This window comes from Vidua chalybeata, chromosome Z, assembly GCF_026979565.1.
Source record: "Vidua chalybeata isolate OUT-0048 chromosome Z, bVidCha1 merged haplotype, whole genome shotgun sequence".
NCBI lineage: Eukaryota > Metazoa > Chordata > Aves > Passeriformes > Viduidae > Vidua > Vidua chalybeata.
The window spans coordinates 9,712,147-9,724,943 of record NC_071570.1 but is presented as its reverse complement, the minus strand read 5'-3'; the positions used below and the strand labels follow the sequence as shown (position 1 = coordinate 9,724,943).

At 34.7% G+C, this 12,797-nt stretch overlaps 1 protein-coding gene across 19 annotated transcripts in view; it reads left to right on the top strand.

Annotated features, from left to right (window-relative positions):
• Positions 1–12,427, top strand: part of SPIN1 (spindlin 1) — a 61,371-nt gene extending 48,944 nt beyond the window's left edge. For all 19 annotated transcript variants that reach the window (XM_053968973.1, XM_053968972.1, XM_053968969.1 and 16 more), the window contains 3 exons: positions 4,189–4,442; positions 5,431–5,664; positions 8,237–12,427. In XM_053968973.1, coding sequence (XP_053824948.1) covers positions 4,189–4,442; positions 5,431–5,664; positions 8,237–8,436 — 688 coding nt within the window. In that variant the 3' untranslated portion in view covers positions 8,437–12,427. The remainder of the gene's footprint in view (positions 1–4,188; positions 4,443–5,430; positions 5,665–8,236) is intronic.
• Positions 12,428–12,797: the final 370 nt, after the last annotated feature.

Below are 12,797 nucleotides of genomic sequence, written 5' to 3'. Positions count from 1 at the left end.
TGTTCTCTTTCAACCGCTCAGAGAAAGGAGTGTATGATGGGAAGACTATCAGAGGTGGGTTGCCTTTTGTACTTGAGGGTGGCTAGATTTGTCTTTATTGCTGTGTTAATATACACTTATTTAAATAACTAAATAGGCTGTAAATTTGTTAGCATCAAAGCTTTTGTGGGATATAAGAAGTTTTGATCCTAAGTGACATAATTTTGAGATATTTAACTTAAGCATCCAGCTTAGTTTTATGCTCATTTAGCCTAGTGCAATTTTTTATTATTTAGTTTAGGTTTTTTTGTACCAAGCCAAGGTGACTTCTTGTTTGCTGCTTACTGACTTGTCTGAGAATGAGGTAGAGTAGTAGAACATTGTTTATAGTTTACCATAAATTAGTAGGATATGAATATGATGTAATATTATATGCTGATACTACTCTGAGCCAACATGATAGACTGTGAGTTAGTAATGTATACTTTGTCGCTGATTTAGCTATTTATTTAGTTACGTCCTCATTTAAGGAAAAAGAAGAAGAAGCCTACTGGTACTCAAAGGCCATTGAGATTTTAAAGGTTTGTTTCAGAAGGTTTGTGGCAGAGGAAAGAGCAAAGCATGACTCAGTAAGTGAGGTTGTGATAGAATGAGCAGTGTGGATGAGCCTTCTGAGCTCTTTAAATGGTAATTAACTGTTGAGCCTTTTGGAGATGGTTCCAGTGGTTATATAAGACAGTTCTTCCAAGTGCTCTGTCAGTGTGTAGTGGTGATCTCTGCCAATATGAAGCTGACCTCACTGGCATCAGATCAATCAATAAAGTCACAGATGTCATTCTTTCCACCCTTAGTGTATAAGGTGCAAGATCTAGCACAGATATGAAACAATCCTTTCTTCATAGGCTCTCCAGATTTCTTGTAGTCAGCAATTCAGAGACTTGGAGGTGTAGCTTATAATTTCAATTTAACTACAAATTAAACATTTTGAAACTTTGATACGACTTTAAGGTAACATGCTCTTGGCTTCTGCAGCATCTAGAGCTGAAATTCACAACTGAACGACTTTTTTTTGCATTTGAGGGAGTATGGAGTATAGAATGTACTTTAAAAGTTCTGTCTTAATGTGCCTCATAACCTGAATATTGTGAAAAGTAGTTAATAACAATTCTCATAATTCCATTATGTTATTAGTCGTAGACGTTAATAAGATCAGTTGTATGAAGTTTTGTATCCTATTTTCAAAAACTTTTCTGTTTTGTACCATGAGAGATTTGAAAGCATACTGACTACTGCTACTGTACTGCTTCTATAATGTTTTATAATTTTCATTCCAGTTTTTCACAGCTTTCCATGTTTTGCATATCTGAGAGATGTGGTTTTCTTTCATCCTTCTGGGGTTTTTTTTTCTCCTTGTGGTGTTTTTCTGAGATGACATGATCAGGGTAAAAAACAATCAACAACTGAACCTAAATGGGTAACTTTATAGGTTACTGGGCATTGCCATTCCTGTTTTTATAAATGCTAGTTTGTGTTTTAAACACAACCCTCTGGTAATGGCTGATTTTTCTGCTACCAGTCCTCTGCAGTTCTGAAATATGTTGGTTTCCCAGGTAGCAGTAGCCAAATTAAAGTTTGTGTAAGGACCATATGAACACAGCTTTAACATCAGGCAGATTTCCTTCTGGCTGTGTAGTCTTTAGAATGTTTCCAAAGTATCTGGTTCTGATAATAAAACTTTTTCGCATTAGGTTTTACTTAACAGCTTACAGCCTGCAAGATAAAGAAGAGGATCAGAAACTTTTGGGAATCGAAGGGCCATTTACAATGAGGATGTGTCTGATGTGTCAAGAACTACTTCCAGGACTTGCTATTTTCTGTTTATCCTGACTTCATTTCTTACATGTCTAATTGTTTTCAAATATTGAAGAGCAAATGTCTGTGGAAATTTTAAAGACAAAGAAAAATTTTTTGGACCTTCTGGATAGAACATCATAGAAGGTTATCTGTGGAACTTGATTTATTACAAAAATGGCACACTGTTGAGGAAAGGAGAGTTTGGTTACTTGGTTGTCTTACTTGGAAATACATTCATAACTTACTTATTAATAGTTAGAAACTTGCTTGCTTTCTTACCATGTTCAGATGCAAGAAGTAGGTTTTCCTTGGTAATATACTAGTTTGAATATCTAATTTCTTATAGTATAAACAACTTCAAATGAGAAATGAGCAGCTGTTCAGTAATGCAACCTTCAAACAAAAATTTGAACTGCAAGTACACCTAGCGGGTACTTGATTTGTAATTAAATTCCTAATGCTCTTTGCTCTTTAAACCTGTTTGTACTCAATTATGTTGTCTTCTTCCATCTTTTTTAGAATGAGTGTAAAGCTTTTTACTTTATTGTTCCAAATTAAATATTAAAGTGGATTATGCTTTGTAAAGTTGTAAAGTAAATTTGACTTTAAAGTTGAGGTTGAATATCCAATAGCATTATAATATTTTTCAAAGATGAAATGATGAGCTACATAAACTGCTTAAACTAGACAAAGCAATGTCAGTTTAAACTTCTTTTATTTCTAGTAGTTTTTATTCCCTTCAGAATGAAGCAGTGTTCCATTAGCACTAATTAAATGAATTGTATACAAAACAAACTCAATTTTGTGCTGAGAACTAGATCTCTGAACTTACTTTGTAATAGTGAGCTATTACTGATACTTACTACAGTTAGAAACACATATATATACTTGAGCAGAGCTAGAATTTAAAAATACATTCTAGTTTTTGCATAAAAATTAGAACCAGCTTTGTGGGAGAGTTTCTCTTTACAGGAACTCCAACCTGTTCCAGTTATCTGTGCTGTCAAGGTTAGGAATGCAAAACTGCAATCTGATCTTTGAAAACCTCAAATGATAACAAAAGTGAAATTTGAGAACACCCATGCTAAGATCTTCATGGTGAAATAAAGTCTGGAGGTGGGACAAGTACTGAAGTTAATTGTGTATCTTGTTTTTAATAGTTATGATTACAGTTATGGTACAGCGTTAAACATTCCAATATCATATTGTGAGTGTATTATTCGGAAATCCTGCTTTGAGGATTTCAGTGGTATGATTGTTATCTTTATTTTTTTGATCATAAAGGGACTTCTATGAGAGCATTAATCATATCTGGAGACCTTTTTCTTTGATCACTGTCTCTACTCTTAAGGAAAAATACTGCCTTCTGCAACTGATTGTCTTTTAGATGTTACTTTTAAGCTAGTTGTGTGCATATATTACTGCCATTGAAATGATGTGTGCTACAAGTAATAGCCCAAAAAAATTTTTTTTTACAACTAGTTGATATCCAGGACAATTTTGTATATTGTCATAATGCCCCTTAGTTTCTTCCATTTGTGTTCAAAACTGTGTTTTTAATAGCTGGATAAAACTTGTGTGACACTTTTCAGTGATTTGGAGCTGTCAAATAGCTTACCTTACAGTTCATCAGAATAGTAACTGATAGTAACAGAGGGAATTTTCATGCCAATTCCATGAAAATATCAGAAGGACAAAAAAGTTACTTGATCTGTTTTCCACATAAAGGAGTGTCCCATCTATGGCCATTTACATTACATGCAGTTCTTCATTTTCCATACTAAATACGGAAGTGTTGTTGCTGTCATGTGTCTTTGAAGCTACTTGGAGTCAAAATTACTTGCAAATGAAAGAGCCAATTTTTTCTTTAGGTGAAAACAGATCTGTTTTAGGGAAAACAAACATTTTGAAAGAATTTCAGTCAGCCACATAATGCTTGCACTGACTTCTTCCTTCTGGGAAGTTGTTTACTGTTCTGCAGAGGGTAATAAGGTAGTAAAGTTGTAATACTGCCATCTAACCTTGTGCTTTGAGATTTGTTGAGGTGAGTTTCACTTTTGACAATCAATGTAGCAAGGGATAGAATAGTTATTTTGGCTTGAGCAAACTACATTTATAATTTATTGCTAGGAAACTGACCTTATACAGCATGTCAAAAATGTGTCACTACTTCTATGTTTTTCTTTTTTCCAATAAAGTGTGATAAGCTTTATGACCTAATTTGAATAAGGTGTGCTAAGCTATAAAATATATTTTATATTTTATATTTATATTTTCATGTAAAAGCATACAGCTATTTTCTGAAGTAGAATATGTATGTACTTGTTTAATATTAATGTTTGTATCTGTGTACAGAAAGCATAGAAACAATGTGGGACCAAGCAAACCTATTTCTCAGCCACGAAGAAATATTGTAGGCTGCAGGATACAGCACGGATGGAAAGAAGGAAGTGGACCTGTAACACAATGGAAGGGCACAGTTCTTGATCAAGTTCCTGTAAATCCCTCGCTCTATCTCATAAAGTATGATGGATTTGATTGTGTGTACGGACTAGAACTTCACAAAGATGAAAGAGTTTCAGCACTTGAAGTTCTTCCAGACAGAGTTGGTAAGTGTTTGGGGTTTTTCTCCTAAATAAATATACATATTGGCCGACATTTATCACTAAATGTTATCCACTAATCCCTCCAGACTTCCCCCAGAATAACCCATGACCACTTAAATGTTACTGGTCAATTTAATTTTTGTCTCATGGCAGGTAATCTAAATGCTTTGAGTTTTTTTGTATTCCACAAAATTTTGATGATGCTAGTGAGTGCAGTTGCCGTCTTCTGTCTTTTAAGTAGTATATAGTACATTCTGTAGTTTCAGATTAACATGTAGTTTCTGTACATTTCTGTAGTATCAGATTAACACTGATATTTCTGTTAAAATTTCAACTCTTAAGCCATCTAGACTATGTTGTCTGTTTTGTGTGTCTAACAGTAATAAGGTTGCATTTTTTCTTGTACTACCACTGTGTACTTATAATAATGGCTGGAAGACATTTTCTAAATGAATTAACCTGATTAGTAATAATGCTTTTTGTTCTTCAGAATTATAATGCATTTGAATTGTTAAACTGTAGGTTTTTCAATTCACCAAGTTTGATATCTACTCAAGTAAACACTAGTTTGTAAATTGAAAAAGCTTCTTTTAACTGCAAAGGAATTGGTTACAGTCTGTAGGGTTGCATTATGAGGAACCAAACCCCAAAGTTGAATTAATAACATTGTAGAACTGCCGTGAGATAGGCCTTTTGTTTCTACCTCTCCCTGTCCAGTGTCTAAAGTTCAGAGTCTTTGTTGCTCGATTGATCTCTTATTAGCTTCCATTGTGATTGTTTAATCACAGGGAGTACAAGAATTTATTGTTATTTTAACAACATTCTGAAGTTCTTCGTTCTGCAGCACTAAACTCTCTGGAATGGACACTATTTGTTTTGTGTATGAATTTACTGTCTATCAGATTTGTGCATTAATCAGCATAAAGATTATTTTTACAAAGATACATATCTGTGATGTTGAATGAATTTCTGAAATACTGTCTCATTTCAGCTTCGTCTCGAATTAGTGATGCCCACCTGGCAGACACAATGATTGGTAAAGCTGTGGAACATATGTTTGAGACAGAGGATGGCTCAAAAGATGAATGGAGGGGGATGGTTTTGGCTCGAGCTCCTATTATGAACACGTGGTTTTATATTACATATGAGAAAGATCCCGTCTTGTACATGTACCAGCTCTTAGATGATTATAAAGAAGGTGACCTTCGCATTATGCCAGATTCAAGTAAGTAGGCCAGTTACTGATTTCTTCTGGCAGCTTTTTGTATTAAACGTTTAGCTATGATTTATTTATGGTCAAGAGAACTGACAAACAAGCATCATATTTGATATTCCATTTAATTTTTTTTAAAGTATCACAGCTAACAAATGTGGTAATACAACAAAGAACATCTGTGTTAACTGCTGAAATATTAAACTTTTCTTAGCAGTGACATATAAGGGTAATACTTTTCATAATTAATCTTAATTCTGCTGAAAATATGGGTGTACTACCATGAAAGATTTTACGTTTTGGTTTTTTAGTGGAAATTGACAAGCCAAAAGTCTTCCACTGCTGTTTTCTTACAGAAGTATCATGTTGTGTGCAGTTGGCTCTTGATTTGTATCTCTGAAGCAGTTCTTGTGGGAATGAATATTTTGGGTCAAACTGATATAGTAAGAACAGTTTCACTGAGCTATGTGTCTTCAGTGTTGAAAACTTCTTGAGTAGTTGCATGTGGGAAAGTACTTGTTTTTTGAAAATTAATTTTTCTCTCACATTTTCTAACACCAGTAAGAAAAATATTTCCTCTTAGTATTTTTCCTCTCATTTTGGATGAAGTAGTCTTCTTCAGGACTTCTATTAGTTTAGGAGGATTTTCACAGAATCAGTATTATTCTAGAGATTTAGATAGTCAGTTCAAAGAAAGAGGTTATAAAGAATACTATGGGTTTACTTCTCCTGTGTAACAAAACCCTTTCTGATAGAAGCCATCTGGGATTTAAAGAAAATTAATTGTAACTAATACATATGCAAAGAGCTATGTAGTCAACCACTACAGTTACCTAATTCGTAATTTGTTGAGTTTGAGATCATCTTGTTTCAGATGCACCACTGGTAATGATCTACTGGCAGAATAAAAAAGGGGCACTTATTTGCATAATCTCTCTGCTAACAATCTGTTCTTCTTAAAGAAATAAAGCAAGCTCTTTCAGACTTAAATGTTAAAATAACTTATATGTATTAACCATCAAAATGGACTAGGAATGTATTTTAAGTCTACTTTGCTTTCTTCCACCTTGAGAGTAGGGAAAGTTTATATGCTTTCTTTCCATTTAAATCTTACTTGCTTTTAGTGCACTTTACACTCTGTGCTTGCCAAAAGATTATTGCTTACTGATTTTCTAAACACTTCTAAGTATTTGTTTCTTTTCCTGAATGTGAATGTTTTCCAGATATTTTGAATCATGTCCTTGAGTCAACAATTGGATGTTAGTATTTTGGAATAGTATTATTCAAAATCAGATTTTAGAATATCTGCAAATAGTTCTGTAAATGCGGTGGAACTTGCCATAATATTATAAACAAAATTTCTAGGGTACTGTCCCTTATTGGTTCTGCACATAGGAGGAGACCAAATAATAGATAATTTGTTTTAACCTTTTTTCTTTTTGTAAAGGGAAAATATATTGCTGGATCTGATACTAAAACTTGGCCTACACTTCTAAGTGAAAATGTAGGAGTTGAACTTGCATCTTTGCCAAGAAAGACTCTTCCTATAAAATTCATACTAAGAGGATAATAACTATGTGTGACAATGCATTTATAGAGGAACTGAAACACAAAAAAGAAACTTCTGTTTGCAAGAATTTCTAAGTGCAAATGCAAGCCAGTCTATTCATTCCCTGTTGTTTTTTTTTCTCCTTTGAGAGTTCTTTCACAGCTCTCAAAACTCAAAATAAAAGGGGTAGAATCTTTTTTAGAATTAAAGGATTCTTAATACAAACTTGTAACTAAGTTATTAATTTAAAAGCTTATGATTTCCAGAATAAAAGCCACATCAGATAATACAATTGCTTTAGAAAGTTTTCCAGTGGAATACAAACTACAAGTGTATCTGAACTAGGAATCAAAGAGGAGCTGCGAAGGAAGATGTGGTTAGCTTCCAATTCTCCATACAGTACTTTTTACCCTTTATCATGTTCTGTGGTTGGCTTGTAGCCAATCACTTGGCATGTTACAAATCACACCTTTCATAATCCAGATTTAGCATAGGGATTGTCTGGTTAGGTTTTGCCAGAGAGGAAAATAATGCAGTCAAACTTTACCAAAATTACTCAAATATGGAGTCAAAAGTCCCTTTTAATAAGGAGTTGACACCTACTGCCATTTCAGAAGAGATGCTTCTTTTGTAGTCAAATGCACGCATTGAACCTTTGAATAATGTATGTGGGAAGAGGGAAGTTTGGGTACCTTTCTGGTAACTAGGACCAATGCCTTTTTCTGCTCATGGCTTAAATTCAGCTGTCTACAGCCATTTGCTGCAACTTGTGTATACACCTTCCTGTCAAAGTTTTACTTCTCTTACCAAAGTGCTATTCTTGTCTTAATACAACTGAAGACAGTATTGCTTAAAATTTTTTTCTGCAACTACTTTCTACAAGCATGGCAATTGTTAGGTTGTCTAAATGAAATTAATTAATCTGTTTACAACTTTTAATTGTTTCGTATGAGTTTTAAAGACAACTGTGCAGTTGTCTTCCATAGTGCAAAATTTTATTAATATCTACTAAAGCATACTGGGTTTATGTTACAGATGATTCGCCTCCTGCAGAACGGGAACCAGGTGAAGTTGTGGACAGCCTGGTAGGCAAACAAGTGGAATATGCCAAAGAAGATGGCTCGAAAAGGACTGGCATGGTCATTCATCAAGTTGAAGCCAAACCATCTGTCTATTTCATCAAGTTTGATGATGATTTCCATATTTATGTCTACGATTTGGTGAAGACATCCTAGACATCGTCATGAACTTCTGCCAAATTTGTGGAACTATTAAATGTAAAATTTGTAGACACAAAGACTTGACTGCTTTCCAGTTTAATGAAAGCTTAAATGTCCCTGCGAACCCACAATCTCTGCCAGCAAAACTGTTTTGTTCTGAGTAATACAAACATGACACATTTTGTGTAAGAGAACTCCTTTTCTTGAAGGAAGTCAGTATGTTTGGGCAGGAGGGAGTTAAAAGCAAAGAACAGCTGCAAATTCAAGCTGTGTAAAGTTGATCTAGTATTGTAATCATTAATCTAAATTTTTTCATAGATTTTGACTATTTCTTCAATCTTGCACTCACTTGTTCAACTGCCACATGCAAGTGTAGTTTGATATTTTGATATGCCTTCTTTTGTAACATTAAATTTAATTTCTTGGATACTGGCAGTCCTTGTTTTCAGGGTTGGGACAGAGGTGACTTTTCTGAAAGGTTTAAACAGTTTGTGCAGTATCAAGGAGTGCCTAACCCAAGTAACATCAATCTGCTGTGTTTCTACACTTTATTTCAAATTTAGCTTTTTAAGAACTTGCAGTGCGTGGAAATGCTTGTGCATTTTTTACTAGTCACAGGGCAGTAAGATATCAAGTGTTTGGATTACTCACCTATCAGTGAAAAGGCTTTACACTATAAAATTAAATTTAATCTGTATAACCACTTAATTAGAATATGCAGGTTAATGGCCCATATTTACAAGTTGTAGGAACCAGTAAAATAGATGCAACAAGGCTGCCTTCAATCCTAAATGTTGTATTTCTTTCTTTGTTTGTTATACACACTTCTTAGCAAAACCCAAGTGCTTGGTGCCACAACTCTTTAACAGTATATATGCTACTTCAGAAGACTTTAGACTACGCATTGGCATCAGTAGTCTCTCATTTAAAATCAAAACCTAGCAACCTGAATGTTTGTGTGTGGACTTAGAAGCCTAACAGTAGTTAATATTTTACATGGTAAATACAGTCTCACACCAGGGGAGTGGGAGGGGGTATCCTTTTACAGTGAAGATATAACTTTAGAGAAGGAGAAGCATTTGTTGCCTTCTGCTCAGTCTGTTGCATTCCTTTGTTTTGGTTTGCTTTTAATAATTTTGGTTCAAGAAGGCATCTTCCCAGTTTATTCTTTTTCTGACTTTTCCACTTAAGGAGTGTCTGGACAAATCTACAGTTTAAACCTGTTGTTGCCTTTTGTGGTGTACATTGTACTTGCTTTGAGGTATGCTGTTAACATGAATTTCATTCTATGAACACTAGAGTTCTGCATGCCAGTGGTGTACTATCTAATGGAAGCTATAAGGCAGTCTCAGTGGTTCAGTCATCTGCATTAGATTGTGGATGTAAATAGCAGCCCACAACTGCAAAATCTTTTCATGGTTATAATCTTGCAAGATAGTTGTAAATGAAAATTAGGGTTTCCTTAAGTGTGGCAGCTTTTAAAATATGGAATTGGAACAACAATGCAGCACAGCAACAAGGTTGTCATGTTACAATAAGGCAGAGCTCTGCAAGTTTCAAAGAACTGCTTCACAGAAGTACAGAACGTGAAGACAGTTAACACTGTTGATGGAAGGAACAAATACCCTGATATCCAACTGTGTGCCATTAGTTGAAGAATGCAGGAGCTGTTAATCAGAGGACAGAGGTGCAGATGACCTCTGTTGTGGGTATTCTTGATATTGAAGACTCAGTGGTTTAAGCCCCTTTCTGTCCATTTTTTTGCCTGATTTCATATTTTAGCCTTAAGGCTTGTGCCTCATTATTATGCTGTTGAATGGTAATAAATACTCTCCGTATAAATATGATACCTTAATTCTTTGTCCATTGCTACTATATTGCATTATGTCCAGTATTTCATCATGGGCAACCAAAGGCAGGCTATTGTCTTTCAGTGAATAGCTTCTCCATGCAGTCCTTATGCAGTAAGTACCTGAGTCGTAAATGTTTCTTGTGTTTGAACAAAGTGAGCAGATTTGCAACACAGTGTTTTCATCCTGCAGATCTGTTGTGTTTTCTATTGACTCTTAAGAGTCCTGCATGTAAATCTCAAAGCTGAGCCTGGCTCCATGAGCCCAAGTCAATATTTGTGGCACAGGAATGAGTGAGTGTATTAATTACACATAAGATACATGGATTACCTAGTACACTGAGCTTGGGGCTATATATCTGAAGAATAAGAGGTTTGTCTTGAAACATCTGAGGTTTAGGTCTACTGGAACACTTTTAGCATTAGGCTTGCATTTGTGGGTTTTCTGCAAGCCTATTGAATACAATACACTATGTATTCTGACAATTAGAATATCATCTACAAACTGTAAATTTCACTCTTGTTTTTGGATGTCCCCATTTGTGTATTGCGTGGATATTTTCACTTGGGGGTTTTTTGGGGATTTTTGTTTTGTTTTGTTTTTTGTTTTGTTTTGGTTTTTTGGGTTTGGTTTTTTTGATAGCTTAAACCACAGTTTTGAGGCTTGAGACTAATTCCACTCCCTGCCCATCTGCTTTGGGCTTTGTTTTAGGCTCATGTTTCAGATCTGCATGCAGTGCTTGCGTTACCCCGGTAACTAAATGTTGGTTCCTTGTTATAGGGGTTCAACATTACTTTCCAAAATCACATAGGGCTTGTGATGGCACAAGCCATGGATCTTTGTATAAAAGTTATTCACCTTTCACATTTACCTGCTGTAGTATTGTTGTATATTGTGTGTGTGCGTGTGTGTGATGTCAGGCTGCCATGTAAAACTTAAAAGGGAAAAAAAAAAACAAACTTAAATGCAGACCATCCTTTTTTGCATGCTTAGAGGGTTAGAACATTCAATGTAACAAATTAAAGTTGCATGTTAAAATGTTTAGGTTTTTGTTTTGTTCTGTTTTTATTTTGTGTTCAGTTTTTTGTGAATTTGCTTATTGTGCTGTTTTAATGGTTGTTAGTAGGATTAAATGCACCGGTGAGACGAGCATAGTGCCAACGGAAGGTAATTTTCCAGTTGTATGTGTCATACAGCATTTGAAGGGACCATGTATTCTGTTGAAGAAAAAAATAAAATTTCAGTTGAATAGCAGAACACTACATTCTTCTTCTTTCCTTTGAGTGCCAAACCCTAAACTATGTTGGAGTAGAGATGGGGAAAACCCTTTTTGTTGGAATAGGTAGAAGCATTCTTTAAATGGATTGTTTAAACATAGGGGCTTTGTCTTCAGAGAGAATTGTCTAGTTGCATCAGGAAAAAGAATTATGGTAAAAACAGTTTCTGGTTCCTTGAAAATGCTGTGCTTTTTGTATTTTACATCATTAGTGCAATTTGGATGGTTCTTGGTATGTGTATAGTTCAGAGGTCTTCGTGTTCACATTTTTAAATTAGATATTGAATTCATCTTTAGAGCTTGGTTTCTTTATTTTTATTTTATTTTGAACAATGTAGACAGTTCCCTGTTCTCTGCATTTAGAAGTATAAACACTTTAAATTGTTACTTAATTCTGTAAGTAATTTTTATAATTATGATGTAACTCTATCCTTAAAACATTTAAAATAAACCCTTTATGTGCAACTTATGCCTGTAAACTTTGTTCTCATGAGCAAAACACAGAGATGTGATTTCAGATTATGAAGAAGCAGTTTCTTCATTTTTCTGATTGATAGGATTTATTACTTTAATATTGACCCATGTACGCTGGTATAATACTTGCTCTATGAAATATGTTTGCTTGCAGAGCCAAATCTTTATTCTTTTTTCCAAGTAAGTGTGTTAGTAAGATGGAACTTGCCTAAAGAACAGCATACTGTTAAATTGTATTTAACTAAACACAGAAAACTTCCCTCCCCCCAGGGGCTGTGCAGGTCTGTGAAGCAGTCTCTATTTCCAGAGCATACAAAATATCTTGGTAGTGGGGAACTGCAGAAACATTTGGCAGTGTTTTGGCGATACGTTAATTTGTTTTGAATTAAAACAATTTAAAATTTAATGAAGTGTGTTTGACTGGTGATAAAAAACAAAGTTGATGCAAATTGGGGGTGATGAGGAAAGAAGATAACATCACCATGTGGATTTTCTAAAGTCTTCTAAGTTGTTTTGAAGACTTTATGTGGTTAAATTACTAAGGCAGGCTTTCCATGTTGAACAGATTTTTTTTATTACTACCTCTTTTCTGATAATAAAGAGTGCATGGCACTTAAAGGATGTGGTATAGTGGTGGACTTTCTAGTGTTAGGTTAACAGTTGGACTCAATAATCTGAAGGATCTCTTCCAACCTAAATGATTCTGTGATTCTAAAACATGTTTTTGGCACCAAGCTTATTTTGTCATATACTGAAGAATATGGAGTCTGCCAGCA